General features: G+C 31.6%; 2 protein-coding genes across 3 annotated transcripts in view; both read left to right on the top strand.

The window, feature by feature from the left end:
• LOC140440873 (uncharacterized) overlaps positions 1–6,792 on the top strand; it is a 48,531-nt gene extending 41,739 nt beyond the window's left edge. Inside the window, exons 6-7 of the mRNA XM_072531234.1 lie at positions 2,963–3,016; positions 6,593–6,792. Coding sequence (XP_072387335.1) covers positions 2,963–3,016; positions 6,593–6,732 — 194 coding nt within the window. The 3' untranslated portion in view covers positions 6,733–6,792. The remainder of the gene's footprint in view (positions 1–2,962; positions 3,017–6,592) is intronic.
• Positions 6,793–10,410: 3,618 nt separating this feature from the next.
• Positions 10,411–19,351, top strand: LOC140440872 (uncharacterized). 2 transcript variants are annotated; one of them, XM_072531233.1, is made up of 5 exons: positions 10,411–10,545; positions 11,035–11,094; positions 17,051–17,200; positions 17,263–17,409; positions 18,197–19,351. In XM_072531233.1, exons 1-5 carry the CDS (start codon positions 10,515–10,517, stop codon positions 19,279–19,281), a joined length of 1,473 nt encoding a protein of 490 aa, XP_072387334.1. In that variant the 5' UTR covers positions 10,411–10,514; the 3' UTR covers positions 19,282–19,351. The 2 variants fall into 2 exon arrangements, with proteins under 2 accessions (XP_072387334.1, XP_072387333.1); XM_072531232.1 differs by having other exon boundaries at positions 11,035–11,097.
• Positions 19,352–19,803: the final 452 nt, after the last annotated feature.

The raw sequence follows: 19,803 nt of genomic DNA, 5'->3' as shown, positions 1-19,803 counted from the left end.
GACTGACGATTTAAGAAGACTCAATAAAAACTGGATGAGAGCGGCGCAAGATAGACGGGGTTGGAAACATGAGGAAGAGGCCTATGTTCAGCAGTGGACTCTTGAGACTGGATGATGATGATTTATTGTGATATTGTGATTATTGTACTAGTATTACTATTTACTTCAACTTTCAACTTTGGAGGGATTTCCAAAATTAATTTTTTGAAGTTGAAGTTATATGCAAGGAAAGAAGAAAAAATCAATGTTTATAATAATTTCTAAATATTTTAATCTATTTTAGGATAAGTTTGTTAATACTACTGTAGGTATAACCTAACTATTTTTGCCAAAATTCGAATGCCACCTCTCACATCCACCTCAAAACAAATCCGCCCTGGTCTATTATTTATGTCTTTGTGGAGAAATCGTGTCCCGCCTCGTGAATTATTAGTACGTTCAAGCGTAATTATCAATACACGTATTAATACAGCATTAACTGAAGAAAAAAATTAAGGATATACTACGCTATAAAAAACAGAACAATACACTCATCAGTAAAGCTCGGATTATAGGCAAAATGCCTTTTTTGCCTATTTTGCCTATTATAATTGTTTTTTGCACTTTTTGCCTTTTTTCGTAAATTCCGCCTATTTGTGCCTTTTTTAAAATTTCATGGTACTACCCATAATATTATTCTATTACTAAACCATTCTATAATAAAATTTTGGGTCAGTAATAAAATATCAATGGTTTGTTTATATAACAGATTTCTAGGAAAATGTACCTGATCGAGACTTGAGGGTTAACTATTTGGAAATCCCTAAGCTTTATTAGTTTATTATCATTATCAGTTGTACAGTCGGTTACTGTATCAGAGTTTAGTCACAAATTGCTATATCCTAGTTTAGTTTTGTTGCGTATACCGAAATGCAAAGAACACGTTTTAAAACGTTTTAGACATTTGTGTGAAAAGATGACATCTAAATTAAGGCTATGGATCGCACCTTATTCGGAACTTTCTCTAGAAGGAGATGGAGCATTTTGTAAACCATGCGGCAAATCGGTAAGTTTTATTTTTTCTCTTTTTTTCTCGTCCCACAACATAACTAAATTCTAAAGCGGTTTTAGAATTCTAATTATTTTTTTTTAAATTATCAGATTTCAAGTAGAAAAAAGTACTTTATTGGCCAGCATTGTGCAACCCCACTTTAAAAACGTAATTTGGAAAAATTAAATTCCTCTAAGTTAGCCCAAATATCTCTGCGGGATAGTTTAAGCAGTTTAAATAAAAAGGAGGAAGACGCATTTAAATTTGATTTATGCATTCCTCTATATAAAGTTAATAACCCTAGTTTTAAATGCTTTTTCAAAAAATATCTTAATAAATCCTTACCGGACGAGAGTACATTGAGAAAACATACTGTGGAAAAATGTTATGTGGAATGTATTTCAAAAATTAAGCGGGAGTTAGAGGGCAATTTTTTGTATATTATCGTAGATGAAACGACAGATGTATGCGGCAGGTATATAGCTAATTTAATGATTGGAATTTTGAACGAAAACTTTGCGAGAAAACCTTATTTACTTGCCGTTAAAGAATTGGAAAAAACAAACAATTTAACAATAAGTCGATTTATACAAGATAGTTTAACAAACCTCTTTTTACCCAACGCTATATCAGTGAATAAAATAGTTTTAATGCTTTCAGATGCTGCGGCATATATTATGTTAAAATCTGCTGTTAATTTAAAGATTTTTTATCATATTTTAATTCATTGCACTTGTGTAGCCCACGGGGTAAATAGAATTGCTGAAGAAATAAGAAATCTATTTCCGCTGGTAAATAATTTTATAAATTTTATGAAAAAAGTTTTTGTAAAGGCTCCGTTGAGGGTGCAAATACATAAAGAAAGACTTTCCGGTGCCCCTTTGCTACCTAAACCAGTAATTACAAGGTGGGGAACCTGGCTCGAAGCAGTTTTTTTTACTTTGAACACTGCAATGACATAGAATTAGTTATGTCAGAATTTGATGTTTGATGATGATATTTCCGAAGCCATTCGAGAAGCAAAAAAAAATATTAAAAAATTATAAACTCGCTTATATCAATAACAATTATAAATTAATAGTTACCACAATTACCTTATTAGAAAAACAAGAGATAAATTTATGTGAGTCAGTAAAATTAATAGATAATTTAAAGACGAAAATTAAATCGGCACCTGGAAGTAACGGTTAATTAATTTAAAAAAAAATTAAATATGTTTTCGACAAGAATGAAGGTTTTTTGTTTTTATCTAATGTTGCTAAAGTTTTGAATGGGACATTTTCCGAGGAATTTCAAATTATGCCAGATTTATTATTCGCTTTGAAATATGCTCCAATTACATCTGTCGATGTCGAACGTTCGTTTTCAATGTACAACTTAATTTTAAGTGATCGAAGACATCGTTTTTGAGACCAAAAATATTGAAAAACATTTAGTTGTTTTTATTAATGATAAAATTTTAAGTGGTTACAATGTTTAATTATTAATTTACAGTTATTTAGTTACTAGTTTATTTATACTAATGTTATGATTATGATGTGTAGATATACCTGCCTTAAGTTAATATTACGTTAATTCACTTTGTACAATAAATAATAAGTTCTTTTATTGCCTATATTTTGCTTAAATGTTAATATTCCTGCATTTTTTAATAAAAATCTTTGCCTATATAGGCGCCTTTTTCTTCAATTTTTGTTGCCTATAAATCCGAGCTTTACTCATCACAAGTAATCATTGACATACGAAATCTCAACTCAGCGGATTTAGGAAGCTATCACAATGTAATAAATCAAAATTAATATAAAATACAAACTCGAGAAATCCGAGACTGTAGCGACATAAAGCAAATAAGAGAAATTAATAATATTAAAGAAATTTAACATAACATCAGTACACAATTGACATAAAATATAGATATCTCTTCTGTTTTAGATATCATAAAATATATCATTGACGACATCTTTAAATTGTTAAACTCTATACCAGGTAAGAATATCATAAATTTTTTTTTCGAGAAAAGTAGATAAATTCACTTAAGTTGACTTAAGACTTCACTTCGCTGTGTTTTGAAGCTGTTTTATTGTAGGTCTTGAGATTTTCCAAATACATGTTTAAAACTAAGCCCAGATTTTGGAATGAAATTTCTATTTAACAGTTTAAATTTCAGCTTTTTACATTTCGGTATTTTCAAAAACTTTTTCACATTTCGGTATTTTGAAGAACTTTGCAGAACTGCTATTCCAGGAGGGCAAGGGTTCTTAAGCCCAAAAAAAAAGAAGATGGTTTGAAAAAGAAAGTAACCTGTCCCGGTAAAAAAGAAATATTTTTTTCACAATTGCTTTGAATAGTCCTTTTGAGCCACAATCATATAATTCTCTTAGATTTCTTCGCCAAGATATTCGTCTTCTTCTTACACTTTTTCTGTCCTTTATTTTGCTTTGGATTATGTTTCTTATAATAGTTTTTGGAGTATTTTTTTCAATGAATTAAAATGTACGAGATGTTACAGTTAAGTATTTTGGCGCTAAATTTACAGTAAAACCCAAATTACCAAATTGCCGAGAATCAGTAAATTTATTGATATGTGGTAAGACCGATCCAGAACCAATGTCTCTCTTCGCGAAAAGTTCTGAGTTATTTTGAACATTCTCGACCGTCTACATCTGCGACAACAAGATAAAGATAAAGCCACGCGCATGAATAACACTGTCTCTGTCTTCTATGACTACGTCACCGAAAAACAAAATGTTAAATGTTTTATTTTACGTTGTGTTTGTTATGCAGTTTGCGTAAGTGAATATAGTGCTAGATGAGCTTTTCGGAATAAAATTCTTAAATATAATTAGAAGTAGATTGAGCCTTCAATATTTTAAAAATGGTAAACTGTGCGATAGTTGGTTGCAATAGCAATAATAACAAAAAACTAAAAAATCCATCAAAGTGTCGGTTTTTATACCCTTGCGGGAAAAAACCTTGCCAAAATTTGGGTTGACAAATGCATGCAAAAAGAAAAAATAAACGTTTTTACAGCAAGTGTATGCTCAAAAAATTGTTGGGTTATCCAGAAAAAAATGCAAACTAAATCCAACAGCTATACCTAATGCTTATTTACCAACTGAAAACCCTTCTTGTTCCGCATCACAATCTAATACAAAACACCGGGCGGAAACAAAAAAAAGAAGGCAACTAGTCAAAAATATATTGGATAATAAGTGAGTACTTACAAGGACAGAAAAACTGTTTATTGGTTTAATTTATTACATTCTAGTGTATCGCCAGCAGTAGTATACAAAGATAACCTAGTAAACATGGAAATTGAAGGTAACAACCAAGAAAATAGTAACTCTTGTCTTTTACGTTCAATTGGCACTCAGACTGGTTCAAGTGAAGATGAAGAAAAAATTGGACAACTTGAGGAAGAAAATAAACAATTGCAAATTATGCTGGAAAAAATAAAGTTCGAGGCAGATGCTGTAGAAAAAATTTTTACTTAAGGTCAGTTGACAAAATTAAAAAGGGGAAAGCAAATTCAATAGTCTATTGAAGATGTGGCTTCAGCACTTTCCCTGAATGCAGAAGGACCACGATGTTATCCTTTATTACGTAAACGAGGGTACCGTCTGCCTGAAATTCGTACCTTAACAAGATGTAGCCTATCTTATTTGATTATAATCGGTCAATGACAAAAGAATTATTTGAAATAATGGAGAGTTTGGAGAACATTTAACATCCGGTTTATGCTATAAACTCAGATTTATAGGTGGCAATAATCGAGGTTTGTGGAAACGATTGGATATTTATGAAAGTAAGCCCTGGTTTGAAAATCCAACATCTGGAAAACAAATTTATCTATTCGCAGATGCACCACATATGACAAAGTTATTTAGAAATAATTTTTTAAACTGGTTATGTTTTAAATGGAAAATTGACAAAGTCAGATCGATAGTCGATTACACAAGAATACAAGAAGCGTTGATTTGAATATAGTTCACAAAATCAGCGAAGAATTTTTAACAGTGAAAGGACCTCCACGCCAAAAAGTTAAATTGGCAACAAAATTGTTTTTACACACTGTTTCTAGGGCACTAACTAGATTGGGGTCTTTGGGAAAATTCGAGAATAACATCAATTGGCTAGAATGTGCTAAAATGATAAAACAAATTAATGACTGGTTTGATATATTCAATTCAAAAGTTCAACAAAAAGATACAAGACATCATACTAAAGCGTACGGAACATCTTTAAATGAGCTAAATATTATTCTAGATAAAATCGAAAATCTTGTGAAAAATATTCGTACCTACATCCACCTCAAAGTCTTTACTGCCCTTTCAAATGGTATTGCTGTTAGCATTAAATCTTTGCAACTATTCTTTCTAAGTATTTAGAGTATTTAACATCGTCCCAATTGGGGTACGGCGATTTGTTTTATTAAGAATTATTCTCATTCTACGGTTCTGTAATTTTTGTAGCATGTTTTGATGAGTAATAGTCAAAATGAGGTTGAATAATTGTTTTATATACTGTTATTTTTGACTCCATTGACAACTTTTGAGATATTCTACTCAGAAAATAAAGTTTTTTTGATATTTTTTTTATGAACGTACTCGAAATGACTCAAAATTCAGAATATTGTCAAGTTGAAATCCCAAATATTTAACTGTTGTGAAAATTTCAATTTTTTCATTATTATTTGAATTTATGATTTCAGAATCAAGCAAGCTATATTTATGCTTGGTTGTGAGAACCATTGCCTTTGTTTTTTTACATTTAACTTCAGTTTATGGGAAAAATTCAGGGCTTTCAGGAAATCAAAAACTACACAAGAAAGCCCTGAACTTAGTATTTCCACCACCAGAGAAAAAACCCAGTACCTTCTGCTCGATTACATATACAGGCAAAATATCAACAAAAATAGCCAAACTCATAAAAAAGAAAGGAATAACACCAGCTTTCAGAACAAATAACAACCTAGGCAAATATATTAAAAACAATAAGAGCCAACATAAAAAATACTTACACAGTGGTGTGTACAAACTTAAATGTGGTGACTGCCCAAAAACTTACATTGGTCAAACAGGTAGAAATTTTAATAAACGAATAGCAGAACATAAAAGGGCTTTCAATAATAGAAAAACAGATTCTACATACGCACTTCACCTTCTAGATCATAATCATTCTTTTAATGACGAATTTAAAATTCTACACATTCAAAATAAAGGCCTTAAGCTGTCTTTCTTAGAATCTATGGAAATCAACAAATTAAAAAACACAGATATAATTCTGAATGACCAGCTTGAGACAAGCAGTTCTCCCCTCCTCAACCTATTTCATTAGAGACTATAAAATGTAAACTCATGCCAAAAACAGATCACTTGAGAAAGGCAATCAGCCGAAACAGCTGTAGTGATAAGAATTTAAAATAAATTTTGTGAAAGTTTTGGTTTTCAGTGTTTTATTGTTACATATATATATATATATATATATATATATATATATATATATATATATATATATATATATATATATATATCTTTAGTAACTACTTAAATATGTTTTCAGCTACAATCTCCAACACGATTGTCCAAATAGCTAAAGAATATCAACCAGTTGTCACCAACGTTATTACTAATATTATTAAAGGAGTTCTCGACGGTAGCATTAAACTTGGTCCAAGTATTAAAATACCTTTCCTTGGATAAACAGTATTAATGAATTTGTATGTAGGCTTTACTATATTGATAAATTAAAAATATATAACTTTAAAATTTGTTTATTTTTTTTTGTTGATATATGTTTTGAACATAGAAATATAATACAAATAGACCACTGGAAGTGGGAAGATTTTGGAGACATTAGTTGGAATTTTTGATTTGCGTAACTCACATGTCAGGGGCAAGAAGGCCTAAAGTGCGAACTGAAAAATAATAATAATATATGCCTATTGTATTCTCCCCTTAATCCTGTGATTTTACTCCCAGTCATACGGATGCGGGTTCTGCATTTAATCTCAAAAGTAATAATCTCTTGGACAAAACTAAAGTGCTCGAAGAGACTTTACGAAAATCCCTTGTTAGTATTAAAAGCGAAATAGAAAAATTAAGACATAAATGGAATTCCTAAGAGAAAAGGATGTAATACAATTATTAGAATTACTTGCTAAACAAATGGTACAAATTCAGATTAAAATAAGACAGAAGTAATTTTTTGCATGATTATCTCTGATGAATATATGCCAAAAACATATCACTCTTATTGTCATGAAGAACAGGTATTTTTATACAAAAGGATTTTTAAATGAGGCTATCGTATTAAAATTCTCAAGCAACTAATCTACAACTCAGATTTATATGACGGGCATGTCATAACAGATTAACAGATCCCGTTACTAACAAAAAGTTACTCTAGGTAAATGGCTTAACTAACAATAAAATCAAGCTGATGAGTGAAATTCATATCATCAAAATAGCCAAATGTAACAGAATATCCAATAACAACTTATTCTCGAAAATTAAAGATCAGACACCACTTCTAAATCAGAGTAATCTCATTTACCAACTTGTCTCGAATGTGATGGGCGGTATATAGGACAAACGTCACAGTGGTAAAAACAAAGAATAACGCAACACAAAGGTGATTGTAAAACAACAAATATTCTTGTGCAGTAGCACACCATTCCAACACAATAGGTCACACATTTAATTATTCAGATGTCAAAATCTTCGAGATAGAAAACAACTACTTCAAAAAAGAGAATCTGATCCAAATCAGTGCCGCTTTATTCATCGTAAAATATGTGTCGTTTCAACATAATTTGCTTTATAAAATAAAACACAACATTTCGTATCTTTCTTCTTCCTAGGGTGCCTGTCCGTTTCGAACGTTGGCGATCATTCTGGCTATGATGACTTCGTTGGTTGCTATACTGAATAGCTGTGTTAAGGTCTTTCTATACCATGCTCTCAAGTTAGCAAGCCAGGATATTCTTCTTCGTCCTTGGGAAATTTTTCCTTCAATTTTGCTGTGCAAATTCATTGGAATAGCTCATATCTACCTTGATGTTGGTTGCTATATGGAATAGCTGTGTTAAGGTCTTTCTATACCATGCTCTCAAGTTAGCAAGCCAGGATATTCTTCTTCGTCCTTGGGCTATTTTTCCTTCAATTTTGCTGTGAAAATTCATTGGAATAGCTCATATCTACCTTAATTTCTCATTATATTACTGTACTGTACCTTGATTTCTCATTACAAGTACTGCAGCTTACGGTCGTTCACGATGTTGACCAAATCAGCGGTTGTGTTCACCCTCCGCAGTACTTCTTCATTGGTGACTTTGTCTTTCCATGGTATCTTCAGGATCATTCTGCATCACCATTGCTCAAAAGCCTGAAATTTTGATATAGTTTCTGCCTTTAATGTCCACTTTTTTACTCTGTACAAAAACACTGAGTATACGTAATATTTAAGGAGTATTTTTGTTTTTAGGATAAGGTCATGTCGCTTGAACACAGAGCTCATAGTCAAGAATGGTACTTTTTGCCTTTGCGATGCGACATTTAATCTTTTGAATATTGTCCCATTATTCATTGATTATAGTTCCCAAGTAGTTGTACTGTGAGACACGTTCAATTCTCCTTTGTTTTACATACAGATTTGCTCCAGTTGTGTTTTCCTTGCTGATGATCATTAGCTTGGTTTTGTTGATGTTTATATCCACTCCATATATTAGTGGTTTATCACCACTCCAGTGGTAAAATTATGCACCCATGTCTCACCCCCCTTACGATTTTGACCTAATATATCAATATTTTTTATCTACTCGGAGTATTCCTGATTGATTCCAATACAGGTTAGCTATTATTTTTAGGTTTCTTTCGTCAATCCCTGTCCTCTTCAGCACTTCCATCATTTGTTCATGCCTGACTCTATCGAAAGCCTTCTTGTAGTCAATTAAGCGTGCAAAAACATTACAGCTGATATCTCTATATAAATAAAGTTTCTGTCTTGCCAACGGCGTTCACAAATCCAAACTGATTGGGTGCCATTTGTTCCTCGCATTTCCGGTAAATTATTTTGTAGATGACTTTTAAAAACAGCTTGAACATTAATTTATTTATACTAACAAATTAACCTCAACCGAAAACATGTGTTTAAGTAAACTGATGTGAAGATAGCCCACGGATAGCACGGTTTTAGTTACGTCAATCCAAGCGGTCTAGGCGTTCTGGAGTTTTAATTGGACATACAATTTTTTTTTATATGTAGATATAGATTCCAAAAGCAGAAGACAAAAAAGTTACACCCTATGTAAAATGAGAATTAGATGTAAAAACCGTGAATCCTAGCTTGCATCGAGGAGGAGCTATAAACTGAGTAGGGGCTTTTCAGTACTTCATGTAGTTATGTGGAGATGTGGTACTACCGTCGAATGCTGAAGATAAGTTGGGTTGAAAGAATTACAAATTTTGAAGTAATGCGAAGGATAGGAAAACACCCAGAAATTTTGTCAACGATCAAACGAAGAAAACTCGAATATTTGGATCACCTGATGAGACGACATAAATACGCATTATTTTAAAATATAATGCAAGGAAAAATAGAACGAAAAAGGAATCCAGGCCGTAGAAAAATGTCATGGTTGCGTATTTTGAGAGAGTGGTTTGGCTGTACCCCTAATGAACTCTTTAGGCCAGCTGTAAACAATGTCAGGATAGCCTTGATGATTTCCAACCTCCGATAGGAGTAGCACAAGAAGAAGAAGAAGTACTTCATGGAAGATGGACTGGACGGGTAAGTCCTTACTGTTTAAATCCTAATTGCTGTTAGTTAGTTATCGTCATGGTTGTTCCACAATATTTTAGCAGTTCATTTAGTATCTTTTCTTAAAAATTTATTTTCTGTTTTTCTTTATTTACCGACTCTTAGGCTATTCCAGTGATATTAAACTTCTTGCGCGGGTTTATTAACTTTTTTTATTTTTGGCTATTTCTGTTACTTTTTGTTCTAACGTCATTTTTTGTTCTTATGTGTGCAGTTTTTTTAGATAGTCAATCCATTTACTGTTTTCTGTGTGTTTTTGGTACATAAGTTCCTTTATCTTCGTTCTTTATTCTCTCATAAACCATCATGTTATCTTTTGTATACCTACCATAAAAATTATGATTTATTTCTTTTAAAAAACATTCAATTATTATTTTTGACCCTTTTTACAACATCCTTAGTTTCTTACGTTATAATCATGATATGTCATTATGTAAATAATTATTGTACCAGCTACAATGTATCACGAATTATAAATTTCAATTTTAACGTATCAGTTTTGATAAGAAAATGTCAAATTGAACCATATCATTAGATTTTACATAAACTAAAATTTTTATGAAAAATTAGAATATGGCTAAGTAGATAGTAATATGGTTTACCATATCAGTGTATAAAAACAAAAGGCGTGAAAATAAAATACGACGTATTAGTAATTGCCAAAATGTTGCGCGAAATAATTTTAATATCTTTAGGTAAGTTTTTCAAAGTATTTTATAAACTTCTCCTAATTTTATCGGCAGCTGCCACGAAAATGTCTAGTTGATTTTTTTATATAGGTCTTCAATTATGCTTTTCCTATCTTTAAACTTAAATTAAACAAAATATGTGTAAGATATCATTGACATTTATTTGTTTAAAACGTCTGTTGATGCCATTATGCCGCTACGATCTGTGGCTTATTCAAATAAACGTGCGACTTAGAAAACCCCACAAAGATGAGTCTAGAATTTCGTTGGTTTCCATATTATTTATCCGGTCTTTATCCGGTTTATCCCAAAAATCAGCTGTTACACGATCGGTTCTTGGTGAGGAAGGAACATTATTTCACCACACGATTTCAATTGCTGATGTTTCAGTTACTTTACTTTGTGGTTCTCGAATTTATTTTTTAAATTAAAAATTTTTTTTCTTAAATTTTTTATATATATGTAGGTATTAAGTAGGTAATACTATTTTTTTAGCTATAGCTGGTTGTATGGCAGATGATCCTTTATCACACACGGACATTGACGGAACTATAGGTAGTAAGTTTTTATACCTGTAATGTTACATCATATACATATATATATATATATATATATATATATATATATATATATATATATATATATATATATTACTTATTTATGCATAAAACATAAAACTCGATAGTCACTTTTGTTACTTTCCAAGTACTCTAATAAATCTGAGGCTTTACTGTTAGTATTGACAAAATATAAGTACTATTTGATATATACAAATCTACATAACCAAAAAAAATACCTTATAATAATAAGATACAGTGGCAGTAACATATCGATGGTATAGATGACATATGTGGTAAGTAGATTTTTTGTACAGTAGACCCTTAATCTTTTGAATTTCAGCTAGTTATTTAAAGTTGGGTACCTTCTCAATTTATAAAACACCTTTTTTAATTCTTAAGTTGCTGTTTCATAATTAGAATTCTATCATGCGGCTGAAGCATAGTTTTTAGAAAATTTTGGAAAACTTACGGACTCGTGAGCTAATGACATTAAAAACTGTACGAAATGGAATAATTTAAAGTTAATATCAATATCTGTATCGATGGGATATACCAACTAAGAAATTTTATGTTAAATCAAAAAAGAATTAAGAGATCAATCTGCATTTTTAGACATTATTTATTGGATAGCATTGATGAGGAGATGTTGTTGTTCATAATTAGTATGGGAAAATGATGACTTTCATACAAATGGGATGTCATATCCTACGTCAGAGATGGTTGCAAGACAGGGTCACCAAGGGATAAATGTATTGGGGACATAAATTTTGTGATTCTTTTATGATTAAGAATAGTCATCGAATCAATAGAATCAATAGCAATTTGTTCGATTTTACATCCCAAGGAATCTGTTTTTTTTGCTCCCTCAAAGTATAATAAGGGCATTCAAATCACCTAATTTGTTTATGGATGCAACTCAGTCCGAAAGAAAATAAATATTACAGATATTAACTTTGTGAGGCCTTTTTATAGTTAGATACTGCCCTTGTCTTTAACTAAGTTTCTAAACATATGAGTTATGACTTCGGTATTATATGAGTTATGAACATATATTACTACTCTCCTACTAGCATGGCTAGTAGTCATTCTATTCTTAAAATACAAGTATAGTTTCTTTAGTTATGATAATTATCTTCTTTGAAGTAAGTCTCTTGTAGACATATTATCGATGGTTTTAATTTAGCTATGAGTAATTTAAGATCTTCTAAATAGGTGTAATGCCAATTTAGGTTCCACTACAGTATACAGTGTCAGCATATCATTACCATATCTGTCAACATATCTTCTCTATACGTTTAGCTATACTGCGAGGATCGGAAGAACCATGTGCGTTTTCGAAGAAATTAATTAAATCTTTCTGGGTTAAGTATCCATTTTAAGATTTATCTCGAAAGAAAAAACTAGTGTATCTAATGCAATCTTCTGCCAAAATCTACTGGTTCTGGCCTACTGTTGTCGAAGGAGTAGTTATTTCTAATGCCGTTCATTTGAACCATTTAGTGTTAGAACATGTCAGAGGTTGAGTTTGACTAACAGTACCCGTTTTAACGTTATCTGGCTATAGAGAAATTTGTGTATGATTTGAATCTTCTTCTTCTTCTTGTAGCATCCCATATCTTGCGCTGTTTCTCATAATGTGACCGACGTATTCAATTTTGACTGTTTTTATTGTGGTTACCAACTCTTTTGCTTTTTGTATTCTTAATGTCTGTTCTTAATTCAGTTATTCTGTCAGTGGCAGTGGCCTACAGTGTAAGTCCAAATTGTTCGTCAAATTTGTATTGTTCTTGTGTTTCTTCATTTTTTATGGAAGATTAGTAGCTTTGCAGTTAATTGTTCAGTACGTGTTAAGTTACGTGCAATGGTTCCAGTTTTGTAAAAATGTGCCGCTGATTTTTTTACCTCACCTATGTTTATCCCGGGCTGATCAACGTTCCAGACTATTTGAAGCAGTCCTTTTTGTTCACGCATAGCAGAAATTTCAGTATAATTCCGGTATGATTCCAGTTTAACCCCAGAAGAGCTAGTGCATTGTTTTTTTTGTGAAACCAAGGTAACTTTTTTTGTTGTCAAACTTTCAAAAGAAATAAAAAACATTAAAATAATAATTGCTTTCATAATTTAAATAATAAAAATAAAGGTTTTAATAATTTATATTGTAAATCTTGTGTTGAGACAGTAATCAATGTTTAATTTATCTCTCTGAACCATTTTGTTTATTTTAGAAAAGTCTCCTAACCCCTGTTTGTGTTCTTTATTTTAGGAAAGAAGAGCCTTCTTTCCTTTATCTAGCAAGATTAGGATTCTTCGAAGCAGCGTCCTTATTTCAAAACGCTAGAGGTCTTTCTTGTAGTTTTTATGCTTAAATTATGCCTATTAATAATGGTTCTGCCTTCAGTTGGTGCTGAAAGCGACCCAGAAACTAGTAGTGATGACAAACAAGAGAAATTATCTTGTAATTTTTTGAAAGAATTCACAGAAGACACAAATGATGTTAAAGAAAATATAATTTGTGTAGAAGATATAAAAGAAGCTGTAGAAATATTAACTGTTTCAGCCAATAAATAGGGACTAGCAACAGCTAGTGTCAATAGTGTCGCAATTGTTTCCAGTAGTCCAAAAATAAGCAAGTTTTTCGAAAAAACAAAAGGGGAATAATGAGCCTTTATTTAACTGGACAACTAATGATTTTGAATATAAGGTGAAAACAGAACAAAGGAATAATTTTACAAAACCCCAAAATATAAAAACACTTTTGCAATATTTTAAACTTTTTTTAGTCCAGATATTTTTAAATTAATCGTAGAACAAACTAACCAAAAAGGCAGGCTCGAAAAGACAATATGTGAAGAAGAAACCAAAAAAATTGGGTTTCAAAATGTTTGTGTGGCGTATCAGGAATAGTGTATCATTTTCTCCCTATGGAGGAAACGATACCTTTAGAAACCATCGTTTTACAGATGAGGAAAATAACATGGTATTTGGGACAAAATGTGTTTTAGCACTATGTTCAACAATCCAAAATAAACCTTTATCAACGGTTTATTTCGATAATTATTTTACAAGTTTAGAAGTTATTACATATCTTCGAAGTGAATTTGAAATACGTTGTTAGTTTGTTGTTGTAAAGTGGTACGATAACAAGTCCGTAACCTTCTTTAGTTTTTATATAGCCTCCATTCTAATGGCAACCATACAAAGATTCTCCAAAATGGAAAACAGGAAAATCCACATTCCATGCCCACAGTTAATAAAAAATTATAACAATCATATGGGTGGTGTGGATTTGGCAGACATGTTGATTGCTCTATATAGAATACGCTTCAAAAGACATATACGGTATATGGGCATTTTTTCTCAAATTATAGATATGTCCATTAATAATGCTTGGCTACTGTATAAACGCGATGCAAGCATTCTACAAGAAGATAAAAAAACAGTTATTCCTTCGAATTAATTTAAGAATTAAACTTCCCAAAAGTCTACTGCAGGCTGACAAAATAAAAAGAGGACGTTACAGCAATGAGCAGCTAAAGATGCTATCAGATTAGATCATCTGGATCATTTTGCAGTATGCAGTGCAATAGGCAGGTGTAGAAATTGCAAGAAGGAACAAACGGCCATATTTTGTAACAAGTGTAATATTAGACTATGTTAAGTGCATAACAGGAATTGTTTTATGGATGTTCACATTAATAAATAAATATTTTTTATTAAACTTTGCTAGTTATTATTCATTTTACTTGGCCTTCATAATTTGACAATTGATGACATGCTATACAAACCTATTTTTTTGGTCTATTTTGCGATGTATACTCTGGTATACAATCCAAATTTTTGACATGTAGATGTCATATATTTTTTTTGTTGTTGTCGAATATTGTATGATGCCCAAACAGCAAACATCAATTTATATTTTTAGTTTAAAAATTAACCTTTTGCGAAGTTAAGGGTTAAGTAAATTAATCAACCTTATGCTGATATTTCTGGTTATTGTTTGTTATTTGTTGATTGGGTATAAAAAGATGGTCTAAAATACTGTAAAACTTGCCCAGAAATCGCTTTTCTAAATTATAATATTAAATCGCAATAAACACACTAATTAATAATATTACCCGTGGCCATTTCCTCTTACTTCAATGATGTTCAATATCAAAGATCATTTCATGATCTACCAAAAAGGATGGAACGGACTCTAGTAAACTCAATATAAACCGAATAGGCATTGCAACTCACTGAACGGTTAATTACCATGTGAATGATATGTCCACGTCAATATGTCCGTAAAATAGCTAAAGGTCAAAAATATACCGGACGCTACTTCCGATGGACGTTCACGAATTTAATTCAAAATTCAGTTAATTACTTAACCATATTAAAGCGAACTCGTAACTGGAAATCCGGAGTTCTATTACAAGAGTAAAACTAACTTTAAATAATAAATAAATCTGCTGTTTCGACGAAACGCCAAATTTAAATTAAATTTAATTAAAAATTATTATTTGTACATGAAGTGCTGTTTGCTTTTAATGTAATTCATTACACTCTGCAATGTTTTATTTTTTGGATACTTAATTTCACGTTAATAAAATACTGTGATGTAGGACTTACAATTTCAACAAGCTTTTTATGAGTACATACTCTTATGAACTGTTACTCCACGTAACAGTTCAAATAAATGGCATAGAAGAAAACTGACCAATACTCGAAAATAGTATAAAAACATCTATGAATAGAAATAAAAAAGAGTAAAAGGAAAAAGAAGAAATAATGGTTGGACACAGAATGTGAAAAAGGAATAGAGTTAAAGCGAATATATAGACACAATATGTTGCAAACAAAAAATGATAAGGATAGAGAAAGATATAATGGGCAAGGGAAATTAGTAAAGAAAATTTGCCGAAGGCAGAAAAGTTTGCTTTTAGAGAGACAACTTTAAAATATGGAAGAAAAATGCCAAAGAAAGGATATAAAATATTTTTACAAAGATGTTCAAGAAATAAGCAGAGGGTACAATTAAAAAATGACATACCTTAAAGACAAAGAAGGTAATCTGATAGGAAATGAACAAAAACAATTAAAGAGATGGAAACAATATTCCGAAGAATACCTAAACGGTGAAATAGAAATGAAAAACGACAACGAACGAGAATCAATACCAATGGATGGAGTAGATATTGCAAGACCAACTAAGTATGAGGTTGAGGAAGTTTTAACTGCGATAAAAAAAAATAAAAGCCCTGGCTCTGTATTTTTAAATTACAAAAAAGAGCATTACAGTCTCTTTTTGGCCTCAGTAGAATTACACATTGCAAAAGCTACTTTAAAAATCACGGGATTTTAACTCTTCTCTCTTTATATATTTTAAAAACTATTTGCTTAATTCGTAAACACCTACATGTTTTTTCAGTAAGACCTAATCATGACTACTCCACCAGAAATTCAACCTGTGATGTTTATATACAGATTCCGTCCACTGAGTTAATAAAGAAATCTATACTCGGCAAAAAAATTATACAACCATCTCCCTTTTCAACTCAAATCAATAACTTCTTTCCTTAATTTTCGTAAATTGACAAAAGCCTATCTACCTGAAAGACCATATTATTTAGTGGAAGACTTTCTTAACGAAAAACTAATAAATTACGTTTAGGTACAAGCAACTAAAATATTTTTATATATACTCGTATATATTTGGGTATCACATGCAGCAACTTAAATTTATTCGTAAGGTTTTATTATGCAATTTGCAATTTAGTTAAATTTTGTAATGGATTGTATATTTTATGATCTTTTATTTTATAATATTGACGATTTATGTAATTTTAGTAAATTTTAAATCGTTATTGTTATTTTTTTGACTTTTTGTAATCTTTTTATAGTAAATTATACACCCGATATAAATTATTTAAAATCAGACAACTGAAATGTAACTTACTTTAATTTTTAAGGTAATCTTCATCAAGGCCTGTATAATACAGAGGAGTTTGCCGTGAACCACGTAAAAGAATTTCAGGATAACGCATCACCAGTGGCGAATTTTTTATCCTATCTATTACCATCTGTACTGTCTAGCTCACAGGATATACTACCATTACCAGGTACAATTTACACGAGCAGGTGAAAATATGTTTCCTAATTAACATGAATTTCCTTTTTACAGCTCTTCTTGAAATTACAGAAAGCATTTTTAGATGGTTTAAAGCTATTCTTACGTACTATATGGAGGTACTACAAACGGCACAAGGTATCAGTGAGCATTTTCCACCCTTTCAAATATTTTCTTCGTTTCCTGAAATGTTTGGATTAGGTAAGTTCACTTTTATAGAATACGAGTGATTTTACCCATCGCAGGCGACGGGAGTTCCAATCAATTGTCATCTACAGTCACTCACTAAATTTTTAAATTAAAGGTCTGGCTAGCGTGATGGGATATGGCCAAAATCTCTAAAAAAATAAAAAATGTCGATATGAATAGAGACACGGCAGGTACCATTGGGGGTAGGAAATTTATTCCATATTTCCACACCGAAGCAACGGTCTGCTGCAAGGATTCTAAGCAGAGAAAATAATAAACAACACCATATAGCAACATACAACATACGTTCCATGGTAAAGATGAAAAACTCCCTTAAAAGAGGAGGTACAGGGTATGTGGACTTACATTCAGGCAACAGGCTCTACTACAAAGGAATGGCTAGACGACATAACGACAAAAAAAGAATAGCCTTAACAAATTTGAAGTATGTTGCTTAGGATATAGATCGATGGAAAGAGTTGGGGAAAACCTATATTCAGAACTTATTGGCAGCACTTATAAATAATGATGTAGTCGATTTTTGTACAATTGTCTTAGATTTTTAGCCTTGATGCTCTTCTTCTACCAGTACCACGCTTACAATGGATTTTTCCCTAAATAATCAAATCAAAATATACTTAGATTGATTAAACTAGTTTATTGATACACTTATTGGTCAACTTTTAAACGTTTTATTTTTAATTTAAAAAATAGTATACATATTTTACATAAATTAGGTTAATTAATTCGCCAAAACAAAAAATCTATTTTTCTAAACAATATATTTTATGATTTTTAGAATCCATCCGTACGGCTTTTGGCAATATCTGGGACCTTATTCTACCTCTTTTATCAATGAATATTTCTGATACTTTGGACAAGTTATTTAAAGGATCAACGTCTCAAATAACAGCTGATTTAGCTGTTTTACCATCGCCGAACATAACAGTTTCAACATTACCCAATGAAATTGTTTCAACATCGCCGAATATAGTCGTTTCAACATTGACCAACATAGGTTCATCACCATCACCTTATTTATCTGTTTCAACATCGCCGAACATAACAGTTTCAACATTACCTAATGAAATTGTTTCAACATCGACGAATATAGTCGTTTCAACATTGACCAACATAGGTTCATCACCATCACCTGATTTATCTGTTTCAGCATCGCCGAACATAACAGTTTCAACATTACCCAATGAAATTGTTTCAACATCGCCGAATATAGTCGTTTCAACATTGACCAACATAGGTTCATCACCATCACCTGATTTATCTGTTTCTGCATCGCCGAACATAACAGTTTCAACATTACCCAATGAAATTGTTTCAACATCGCCGAATATAGTCGTTTCAACATTGACCAACATAGGTTCATCACCATCACCTGATTTATCTGTTTCAGCATCGCCGAACATAACAGTTTCAACATTACCCAATGAAATTGTTTCAACATCGCCGAATATAGTCGTTTCAACATTGACCAACATAGGTTCATCACCATCACCTGATTTATCTGTTTCAGCATCGCCGAACATAACAGTTTCAACATTACCTAATGTAGCTGTTTCAACATCGCCGACTGTAGCAGTTTCAACATTAGCCAACTTAGCTGTTACAACATCGCCTAATATAGTCGGTTCAACATTGACCAATATAGACTTACCAACAACACCTGGTACAGCTGTTCCAACATCGCCTAATACAGTTCTTCCATCATCCCTCATGACAGGCGTTCCAACTTTGCCTTCGACGGCCAATCCAACATCAGCCAAGATCGAGGTTTCAACATCATCCAAAAAACCCCTTTTTACATTCCCAAATATATTCCATTTACCAACACTTTTTCCCCTACCAAAATTTAATTTTACTTTTTGATTTTGATGTAAATTAAATCTCTACAAAAAGATTGCAAAAAAATTAAATAAAACCGTTATTATTTATTGAATTAGACTTCTTTACTAAAACTGCATATTGTGTTATTTTTTACATTACATTATAAATTTAATAACATAATACAAACTAAAAAGAGGCCCTTAGTACTCGGCAACCCAACGGTCTCTGGTGGCGGTAGCCACCAGAACAGACTATGGGCAGAGCTATCATGGACAACGAACTCAAAACGAACTTCAACTTAAAAAAAACTTATTAAATTGCAGGAAGAACTTACACTGCATAAATGAAATGTATTGGGACTTTCTAGAATACGAAAAAAATTAAAAAACCAATTAGTTTTAAAATCAAGGCATCTGCTGCATTCCATTGGAAAAAACGATAAGGCAGTTGGTGGCGTAGGTTTTCTCGTGCACAAAAAAACTATGAGATAAGATTATAAAAATAGAGAGTGTAACCTCAAGGGTTGTGTACCTCATATTAAAGCTAAACGAGAGACGCTACAAT

This window comes from Diabrotica undecimpunctata, chromosome 5 (genome assembly GCF_040954645.1).
Source record: "Diabrotica undecimpunctata isolate CICGRU chromosome 5, icDiaUnde3, whole genome shotgun sequence".
Lineage (NCBI taxonomy): Eukaryota > Metazoa > Arthropoda > Insecta > Coleoptera > Chrysomelidae > Diabrotica > Diabrotica undecimpunctata.
This window is presented reverse-complemented; position numbering and strand designations above follow the sequence as displayed.